This window comes from Apostichopus japonicus, chromosome 17, assembly GCF_037975245.1.
Source record: "Apostichopus japonicus isolate 1M-3 chromosome 17, ASM3797524v1, whole genome shotgun sequence".
NCBI classification, from domain to species: domain Eukaryota; kingdom Metazoa; phylum Echinodermata; class Holothuroidea; order Aspidochirotida; family Stichopodidae; genus Apostichopus; species Apostichopus japonicus.
The window spans coordinates 8,067,824-8,078,970 of record NC_092577.1 but is presented as its reverse complement, the minus strand read 5'-3'; the positions used below and the strand labels follow the sequence as shown (position 1 = coordinate 8,078,970).

The following is an 11,147-nucleotide window of genomic DNA, read 5'->3' as shown; positions in this document are numbered from 1 at the left end:
AACTGGGTCAGTCACTGTTGCACAATCAATGAAAACTTAGAAAACTAGTTGATATAAAAGAATTTTATTTTTCATCTGATACATACAACAGTCCAAGTTAAAAGATGAAATATATAAGTTTTGCCTGTATGAAAAAGTTTGGTAGCAATGAACATACGTTTTTCCTAACAATTATTTTGAAATCAATCCAAAAGTGGAAGATGGAATCCTCTTCTCTCTTGTCCTTGTTGTGGAGGATAAGCCCGAACAATTGCGCCAACCACGCATGAAGGTAGTGGAATTCTGTTGTTACGGCCAAGGATCCCCCAATTCCACCTGACTACCTGGCGATATGCAGTATATCTGTAGCGGCTGGAAAAAAAAAATGGCTTTATATCTCATTACAGTTTTAAGTTCAGAAATGCTACACAACAGACAATTTTATTGGCATAGACTCCTAAAAACCTATGTTACAATGTATTAGTCTAGACAACTATGTATACAATATTTTGGCTGGAATCTTTATTGGAAAAAATTTCAAGGTAGTTTCAGTAGTTTTGGAGATTATGGAAAAAGCAAAAGGAGAGTTGGGATGTATCGCCCCTCTGAAACACGAAGCAAAGATTGGAGTCTGAGGCTACAAACAAAGTAGCAATTATATTTCTTTTTGGGGGGGAGGGGGGGGGTATCCATCTGTGTCTGATGGCTGAACCTAATAAAATACAGCCAAAGAATGTGTTTTTAAGTTAAGCATTTTGTTTTGAACTATCTTGGAAAGAGATGAATAGATTACCTTATTATGTTTTTCTTTTCATATCAACAATTAACTTGTTTTTGTTGCAGAATATTTATTTATTTGTCCATGTTTTCATTGATTTCAGTTTTAATCTTTAATAAAAAAACAAGCCAGAGCATCCCTTACCCCTGCTGATCTCTTGGCATCTGTCTCCTATCTCTATTGGAATAGCCAATGTAGGCAACTCTCAACACAAAAGGGCAAAGTACAATCCTGTCAAATGCTTCGTGCTGTGTGATACAAGCATCAGGGGTATCTGTCTGTTCCATGGTATCCAAAATTGGTTGATATTCTCGACAGCAAATGCTTTCTGTTACTGTTTGCATCAAAGTACAGTTACCGCATTGGCACCTAAGAAAGACATAAATTATTTACTACTTGGTGTTGGACGAGAGGTCCATAGTGCTCACACATTGCTACCCCCAAAAATGTTGTAAATAAACACTATTTATTTAGGCAGCCACTTGTTAGTATGTGATTAATCACCCCTTTTATAGAAGCATACCTTTTAATTGAAGAGTAATAATCATCAAATTATACAACAATTTAATGCAAAAGTAACACTTTTAATACAAGACATGGAAACTTAAGCTGCACAACCAAGAAATGCCTGCGGGGATGGGGTGGTGGTGGGGTGAAAGAAGAGATGGGTTTTTAATATATAAACTAAAATATGTTGAGTTTGCGTTGAAAATTGCCCGGAGGGGGGGGGGTAGTCCCGACAGGCCACTTTCATAGTATGTTACCTTTGATGTGTTAACTATTTTAATGATGTGGAGTAAATTTAGAACAAAGATCTGAACCACCTTTACAATGAAAGCAATCGTCAATAAACATCAACATTTGTAAACTTATATCTAGGAAACTCGGCGAATCCCTTTTCGGAACCAAGTTTAGGCTTATGGTCATATAATTTAGCAGTACTTTAAGGTGAACTTCGATAACGAGGAATGTTCTGAAATACATACAGTAGGCCTATTAAAGTTGTGTTTTACATGTACTTACCAATCGTTGAGTTAGAAAAGGATTGTAGTTAGGATAGCACCTATAGTAACTATTTTCAAACGTATTGTTTGCATACGGTCTTGAATACCATTTTGAAAAGCATTCAGAGTAGTGCAGCAAAAATGATAAGCCACTGAATTCATTAAAGCCATTCTAAAATTGTTATATACGACCCGGAAGTATAAAATTGAAACGAACCAATCAAGAACTTGGAGACGTTCCTGGATTGCCGGATTAACTGCAGCTGGTTCGTCTCTGGGAGGAGCTCCTTCTGGAAGAAGTGGCTCAAATAAATATGGATTTGCTCCCATTTGAGGCACATGAGCTTCGTCTGCATCGTCTCCAACTCCGTCAAGTTCAATGTCATCATTTTCGTCTTCTGATTCATGCTCCGAAGATGATGAAGAATCGCTGAAGGGTGAATCTACGCATTCCAATTCAATGTAGCCACCAGCTGGTTCTTCTTCGACTTCAACCTCGGATTCGGATATGTTGGAGGCCATGTTTAGCGCAGTAGGCCTACCTCAATGTGCGTCAATGAATCAACGAATCTTAACGCCGACTTTGAAACTCATGCGATAAAGTCAGCACTATAACGCTGTAATAAATATGGGCCTAAGCCGGAAATGGGACAATAGCCCCTCATCGATTTTTTAACTTAAACGTAAACGTAACATTGAAAGGGAAGAGAGGAGATTTGATACACTGCTTGAAACAAAGGTGTTATTGTTCCTGCTTTTTCTTGTCGTTTTAGTGAAGCTGATTGCCCCAATGTAAATTACGGAATAATCGGTCATAGAGCCATCTCGGGCCAAATTGAAATTTGCGTGTGGCAAGGTCTCTAAAGTAAAAAAAAGTTTGAAAGATTGATGCTTTTATGCCGCATTATTTATATATATCCCGATAAATGCAACAGTAGGTGTTGGAACTGGAAGACATGTCAGACGTGAACAACCTAATGACTATGGGAGGAGAGAATCAACGTGCAAATTTCAATTGGGGCATGGACGTCGCTTAGGCAGTTTTTTTGGGCAGAGATGTGTTCATACCCTCCAAACCACTTTAAATGTACTACGAATAGGAAATATGTGTATGCTCGAGCGAAACAAAACATCGTGTAAGTATTACTTACGGTAGCGCACACTGTCGCTTATGTTTGCACAGTGTGAAAGTACCGTTTGCGGACCTACGTGAAGTTGGGCTAGATTACGATTCCTCCTAAGCCCAAACCACGAGGCATGCATGTGAATAAACGCAATAGGCATTGCATTTAGTGAGAACAATTTTCGAGCTAGACTAACTACTCGATTGACTTCAAATGCGGTTGTATTTCAAGCTCAATGAAACCTTTCTGTTGGATTTAATGACGCACGGAACAAGGAACGTTTATGTTTTACAGAAGGCCTAGTGCATACAAGCGAATCTACTTTGTTTAGAACTTTGGATTTTCTTTCGGATGTTATACTAATCTACGTTTAGACGTGAGACTATCATCACTATTGTTATTGTGCCAGTTTGACTGGTAAGTGAGCACATTCATACGTCACTCTGTATAAATCCCGCCAAAAACGTAATCTTGAGATTTACGTTACTTTGGGTCAGCTTGCGAGTTACCTCCCCAGATATTGGGAAATCGTTGCGAAATCGCCGCAAATTTCGTAAAAAAAAAACTTGTAAACACGTGGTGAAGAAATCAAGAAACACCATGATATTCATTATCTATTTATGTCTTGAACATTACGCCGGAAAATTAAACTAAAATAACAGTTATGCTGACACGAAATGCACGCACAGCTCCGCACTGAACAGTGCACAAACAGAAAAGATCATCACAGTGACGTCATTCACTGACCTGAGGGCTGTTCAAGGTCGTTTCAGTGTTTGCAAATTCCTAAATTACGGAGACGAAAAAACCACGTTATAATTCCCTTTTTTATAACTTTCCGGTGTGCTATTTGGAAAATTAAAAAAATGGGTTGCTTGGTAACATATGAACTACATTATATATGAAAATGAGAGATTTTTTTTCTGTCACTATCGTTCCACTTTAAGTTGCACTTCTCGTTGGTAGGAGTCTGACTAGATAACACATTTTTGTGATGCTCTCAATTTGGTTAAATCTCTATATTCCGACGTCTCTATGTTCCGACAAAAAGAAATAATGCGGGACAATTGATTTTAACCAAAATTACTGCAAGCGGCGCGGCGCGATAGATTTTTTATTGGTGCCCCGCGATGATTTGTATATTTGCACGAAAAAAAATATTAACATGAAAATCGAAAGGTACACATACGGTAAGAGAAAGAAACAGTGAAATGTTTCAGTATATTAAGCTGCACTAAAGGAGGTATATGGGCGATTCCATGGTAACTCGCATTACACTTTTTGCTGTTTTTTTATCATCCAAGTGCTGTGGCTCAAATATGGGTTAGTGTAACTCCTCAATTTTCTGTGGTGTTATACCCAACATTCATAGCTACAATATGAAATTATCAAGAATTATAATTGTGTTGGCCTTAATGTATGGTGCGCTTCCAAATATCGGTAACTCGCATTACGGAAAAAGGACACCTGAAAAATTGACACCGGTACAAAATGGCACTGTGCTCAAACAAAGAATGATTTCTTCAATTGCATACATGTACAAGATATCTACCCTACTGATGTTTATAAATCAGCAGTAGAAAATATGAAACAACTTCAGATGTGGTATTGAGGGGGAAAAGTCTGGTAACTCGCATTACGGTAACTCGCATTACACTTTTTCCAGTCATCGAGTTTGCTCTTTATTCATCAAATTCTTTGAAAGAGATATGCTCCAAAGCCATTCTTGAAACTCTTGGAAACTCTTAGAAACTGTAAAACTCTTTCCAAAACTTTTAACAACATTTTAACAACAATTTGCAAAACATCCTGACAATTATATCAATAATAATCGAAGTTGATTGAACCAGAAAATCAACTGAAGAATTGTTGACTAACAAGATTGCAATGTACACTATTGAATTATCGATCCATATTTCCAATCAAGCTAATCCAAAATTGTTGACTTACAAGATTGCAATGTACACTCTTGAATTATCAATCCAAATTTCCAATGAAGCTAATCCAAGCAAACTGGTAGCTCTCCTCTTCCATTTTAATGTATCAAAACATCTACTGAAAGTTAAACAGGTTCACAGCTTATATAGTGAATTACAAGAAAAGTTTCTTTGGCATGTTAATTAGTGATTGGTTCTTTGGAAATTTGTATTTAGGGTTCTTAGGAAAAGCATGAAACTAATAAAACAATCCTTGTTCCTAATTCTATCAGTATAATAACATTATCAACAATAACACAATAGATGTTTCATCATGCGGTATGAGGGCATGATGATAGGCCATTCTAGATAACCTTGAATGGATGGTGTTTTGTATCAAATTAGAATTTTGATGCAAACTTGAATTGGCCACAACTATTAGCAATCAAAGGTGTTCCCAACTTCTTTATCATCTGGCTTCGTCGATAGAAAGTTTTGTCATCCCTGGGGTTTGGCCATTTCCAGTTATCAATTCCCGTGAAATCCGGTGGCCTGCCTTATTTTGTGTAATTTGGGGATTTGAAATTCTTTGGAGTAAAGGTTGATTTTCACATTGTAGTGATGAGACACTCATATTGGGGAAAGGGGTTTGCACATCATGATATTTGGGGAACACACATTTGAATTGGTAAACCACACCAATCTATTCCAACTGACCAAGCCTCCGCAATCCTGCCCCATACCCCCCAGCAGCCCCAATCATCCCCTATGCAAACTCCCCGTCCGTCCCATCCCCTCTGCCCACCCTACTAATTCTGAGGTGCCCACACCCTTGGCAACATCAGCTTTCACATCAAGACTAATTTCCATCAAGATGTTAGGCACATTATAATGGTCATGATTTACAATATTTGCCCATCCTTGAACATATAGATTACTATGTGATAGGCTACAGACTAATATAGCCTAAGCTCTCACAATTTGTCCTACATATTGTACCAAGCAATTAATATCCCATCGAAATGCTAATGTTAAAATGGAGAAAGAATAGGCTAACTTTACTCATTTGATGATATCACAGTTGAATGCAACTTGGAAGGTCCGTGATTCCACAAAGGTCAGGTGATAAAATCATCAATGTCTGTTGAAACTGTCTTATGGGTCACATGTGATGTAATGGAGGTTGCAGTGCATTCTGGGTACAGGAAATAACTACTGTGCACACCTTATATAAGTATTTAGTGCGCTGTATTGTTTTGTTGATCAGTAGTACTGCAAGTGAGATTGGAATAATATGTGGTAACTCGCATTACAGTGGTACCTCGCATTACTGGTAACTCGCATTACAGTTTTCAATGGCTATTTATATCTATATACTAGGTACATTTCTAATTCTTTCAACTATTTTTATACTCTTTACTTTGACTAGAAGCATAATATGAAATGGCAGGAAATTATCTGCTCCAGTGAAAAAAAAAAGTTAAAAACTTGGTCTTTCGGTAACTCGCATTACGCTCTCAAATCAGCTATGTGTCGTTACAGCCATATATGCCTACAAACCAAAACTGTTTGGAGGAATTGTGATTAATATTTTAATATATCACTAATGGCACTACCAATACATATATAACAAATTTATTTAGGTTGCTTTCTAATATGGAAATCTGAGACTTTGAAATATCCATACTATTTCCTCAAATATTCCCTCAAAATTCAACATTAGTCAGGTATTCACATTTTTTGGTAGAAGAACGTGATAAAGTTGGAAAAAAAAAGTACATAACCCAGACCCTAAATGTGTTTATAGTATATTAGAAGCCAAAAATGGCTGCAGAAATGATTTTGAAAATTTGGGGTCATGTCCCTGTTTTCACGGAATCGCCCATATAAAGGAACTTAAATAAAAAGGTACAAACATCGAAAACCATGATACAAGACTATTAACCAAAAACACAGCCCTAAAAATTGGTGACCGGACAACTCCCCCTGGAAAATTACCCCCCCCCCCGACAACTACCCCTGGACAATTCCCACTCAGACAATTCCCACCCGGTCAGTTCCCACCCCAGAAAATTCCCCCGGACAATTCCCATACCGGTTGACTCCCCACCGGACAATTACCCCGGACCATTACCCTCCCGGAAAACCCCCCCCCCCCACCCCCCGACAATTGCCCACAGATAATTGTGAATCGGGAGCACCCAATTGGGACGATTTTATAACGCTAATTACCTATAAAAACTGTGCGCTGGTAGGATATCATTTTATATTAGCATAACCAACAGGCCCAACTCACCTGAGAAAAAATAATCGCGAAGTTAAAGATACGAACAACGCGTATCTTTGTGCGAGATTCTTGTGCATTAGTGATATATTTATTTATTTCCGCTTTCTGTGTGTAAACCATGTCTGCCTTGTAGAAAGTGACTTTCGCTTATTTATTTTTTTACACATAAAGGAGTGAGATATGGGCTAACTTTGGTCTACTTACATAGAGATCTGAATTACAATTTTCGTCCTGTCACGCTATTAATGTAATAATTTTGCAATGTAGTAAAACATACGAACACCGTTGAATTGAAAAGCTGAAATAGCAAAAACGGCTGTATTATAGGAGACAAAGTACCAAAACACTTTCTTGTTTCGCGTGCATTGTGTACACTATAGCTAAACTAACAAAATGATAATATCTTGGGCGTCAATTTGGTAAATTTTTGGGAAAATAGATTTGGCGCGCTTGGCGCGCACTAGCTGTATTGATACTGTGAGAATTAACTGATCCTTGCACATGCATGTTTAGCTAGATAACCTTAACAGTTTTTGCGCACTTCGCGCGCACTCTTTTTTATTCCTTGCCAGAGGCAAAAGGAATATATGCAGTCACGCATGTGTTTGTGCGTATGTCTGTCTATGACGCCGGCTTTTAATCACGATAACTGAACGATGCAAGATCTGATCGGTATCATACTTGGTTGGTAGGTTACCCACAGTGAGTAGATGGTCCCTATCGTTGTTGGTGCTAATTTCATTAATATTCAAAAGTGGACGGACTCCCTATCTCGGCAACATAATGGCCGATTTGTTCAAACTTGTTTGGTAGCATTGGTAGGAGGTGGGGTAAATGCGTATGTTACTGCCCTTTCGAGCATGGGGGGTTGGGCACACAATTAGGATTTGGGGCACTTATCTTGTTAGGGCTGGCTTATAAAGGTTAGGGACAACTTCTCTATTAGGAAGTTGATTTAGATCAATAGAGAACAAAATTTGGAATTGATAATTTTATAAAAATTGCAAATTATATGCAAATTATAATATGCAAATTAGGATGTACTTTTGTTTTAGTTGGAAAACACCAAAATACAATAAAATCACTGATGACTTCAAAATTGACTTCAAATTGTATGATAAAGGTTCTTCTGGGGTTGCTCTTTCAGATGATACCTTATTTTCTGAAATCTGTTGAGGATTGACAGAGTTATGACTGATTTCAATTAGTACAAAAGTTGTTTACTTGTTTACTTTCGAAAATTACAGCCTAACGTTGGCATAACGTTAGGCCTAGCCTAGCCTTTTTTTGTAAACAACGCTATTGACTTACGATTTCTGGGTCCTCAAAAGGACCGAACCTTGATAAACTGGTTCGACCAGAAGGTCCTGGACCTCATCATGGTATCTGACCAATCGTCCCACATCTTTAGGGCCTATTGGGCCGTAAATTTGGGCCACGGCCTATTTGAAAGTGTACCCGCACGAAACAGTCCATTGAGACTGTACACTGAACATTCAATGAAACAATATTGCGCAAGAACGGCCGTTGCTATCGATTTACAAAGGAATGCGAGTGCGCTATGCCATAACTATCAATTACAAATATGCAGTGGCCTAAATATCTCAAATAAGAAAAAAAAAACACGTTCGTAGGTTGAAGCGTTCGGGAATGAGATTTTTCTCAAAAATGAACGGATTTGGACGATTTTGGTGTCAAATTACAGGAAATTTCAAGGACATTTGCATTTTTCTCAGAACTCTCTATAGATATATTCCTGAAATGCTCAGAATATGTTCAAAACATGTGAGGGTTTATACCAAATATAATGGGGGGGGGGGGGGGTTGATCAACTCTTATTTTCTGTCACGATTTTTATGAAGCGAACATCGATTTTTAGCCAAATTACGCCATTTTCAGGTTAACCTTTGACCTTTGAGCCCCACCCACTAAAAATATTCAAAAGTTACCCCCTTTTATTTGTTTTATACACAAACGTATGGTCTTAGCTACATTTCAATACCTTAATGAATGTTGTAGGATGTAAGGTGGCTGAGTACTATTTTTTTTTTTAAATTCAATGATTATTTGGGTCGATATCGACCCAGCTATGAAATGGGGGCCTTATCTCATCTCATGGATATTCATGAGGCGCGGAGCCAAATGTAATTTCGTTGACGTCAATGACGCAAGGTTTGATCTCATTCTCATACTTGGGTGATGGATTACCCATAGTATGTAGGTGGTCCCTATTGTTTTTGGTACCAATCTCATTAATACTCATGAGTGGACGGGCCTTCGAACACATTCTTTAAATGCTAATATCTCGGCAACCAACTGTCCGATTTTGTTCAAACTTTTTTCGTTGGAATTGGTGGGAAGTGTGGGTGCATGTGAAGGTAAGAACCCTTCTGCATCCCATTAATATTCTTGAGGGGCGTGGCCAAATATTATTTCGCTGAAAATTGCTCAGAACCACTTTTTGAATCCTTGCCAGAGGCAAAATGAAGATGTGCAGGCATACATGTATGTGTGTGTCTGTGACGCCGGTTGTAACCACTCTAAGTGGATTACGAGTTCAGATCATGATGGATTACCCATAGTGAGTAGATGATTATTGTTTTGGTTAAGGTCAAAGGTCACCTGAGGTCAACAGAGCTAGGTCAAACAATTATATCTAGCTTCAAATCCAAAGGCAAGGAATCACGAAGCTCTAGACTCTTTTTATGCATTATAGCCAGCTACTATACATTCCCCGTAGCATTTATGTGGTGTAACAGTAAATGTACGCATTTTGTATGCATGGTAACTGGCTTGTGCCAAAAATTTGTTCGCGCAATTCACGTTCACTAGGTTGATATGTGTGATAGTGTTTTCTCCCCTCTTTGCATGGTAGCTAACTAGCACAACATTTTCCGAGAGTCCTGTCATCGGCCCACTTCGTATGCATGGTAGCGAGCAACTGCACAATTTTCTGTACGTTCACTAGCTGCACTTCTGCTGTCAGTGATACTTTGCGCATTTTTCATGCATGAAGGCTGGATATTAGAACTTTTCGTTTTAATTTCAGAGTTTAGAGGTTTCTCACTCACAAAATCAAAGTCACATGCTCCACTGCCCCTCAGTTGTTGTGCTTCCATGAAACATTTGTTTTGCGAATCAACGAAGATCCCGTTGGTGTAGTTCCTAATAAATTATGAACAGTAAGTTGTAGGAACTCCTTGGTATGAAGGAAGTCTGATATTTGGGACACATGCAGTTCTTCATTGAGAACATCGTTGAATACGAAGATTCGATTGTGTAATGGCCCGGAAATTCTTATCAACTCCACAAAAAAAAGTTATAAGTTTTTACAATTTGATTTAGATCAATGACATAACAATGCGAGCAATGTGATAACATTAGTGAAGGGTGATAATGAATAAATACTTAAATAATAAATAATCTTGGTTATCTGCCTTGTTCATGTAATTGCAACATTTTGTGTTTCCTTTTTTACTGAAATCCCCAGGGAGGATCAGTTGTTTCGCCCAGTAAACAATGTTGCTATGCCCTCGACCCTCTTACCCCTCTCCATTATAGTATTCCTCCGTCTCAGTACAAGTGTTTGCAGGTTTGTCATCCCGCCCCCTCCACCCCCTCACCCCATTACATCGAAAAAATGTAATTTGTAGCATCTTAAATAAAACTATTTTGAGATTAAGAAAGAATAATTTAGCTTTAAGTCATTACTTCTAGATTTATATTTTACCAGTAAACTCTAACATTTCGAGTGATTTATGTCAACTTTATCACTTTAGTTATGTCAAAGAAGTAGTGCTTGTATTACGCGCCGGTACTTTCTTGCCGTACAAGCAAAGCGTCATCAGTAGGAATGGGTGGCATCAGTATATGTCGCATGACGTCATTCTTCCTACTTCAATTCTATGATCAATTCTGAATTATTTTTCGTGGGATCTTTGAAACACAAGACATGTGATTATAATTAATTCTGATCAGAATGATCAATCAGATGTGATTTATTTCCTTGTTATTCGTTGCTTACTTTGTTTATCTTCATTGATTTGGTAAACAATAATC

General features: G+C 38.0%; 2 protein-coding genes across 2 annotated transcripts in view; one reads left to right on the top strand and one right to left on the bottom strand.

Moving 5' to 3' along the window:
* The window catches only part of LOC139984541 (NLR family CARD domain-containing protein 4-like), a 313,255-nt gene that overhangs the window by 47,996 nt on the left and 254,112 nt on the right, over nucleotides 1–11,147 (top strand). The window lies entirely within an intron of this gene.
* Nucleotides 177–3,830, bottom strand: LOC139985049 (P2X purinoceptor 7-like). Its single transcript, XM_071999228.1, has 3 exons — nucleotides 1,979–3,830; nucleotides 902–1,126; nucleotides 177–351 (listed from the first exon to the last, which is right to left on the bottom strand). Exons 1-3 carry the CDS (start codon nucleotides 2,281–2,283, stop codon nucleotides 183–185), a joined length of 699 nt encoding a protein of 232 aa, XP_071855329.1. The 5' UTR covers nucleotides 2,284–3,830; the 3' UTR covers nucleotides 177–182.

Excerpts from the sequence above, each read along its gene's own strand:
- LOC139985049 (XM_071999228.1), bottom strand. The coding sequence starts at position 2,283 with ATGGCCTCCAACATATCCGAATCCGAGGTTGAAGTCGAAGAAGAACCA. Across the intron at positions 1,127-1,978 it reads CGTCTCCAAGTTCTTGATTG|GTGCCAATGCGGTAACTGTA; the intron begins GTTCGTTTCAAT and ends TGTCTTTCTTAG. Across the intron at positions 352-901 it reads ATGCCAAGAGATCAGCAGGG|CCGCTACAGATATACTGCAT; the intron begins GTAAGGGATGCT and ends TTTTTTTTCCAG.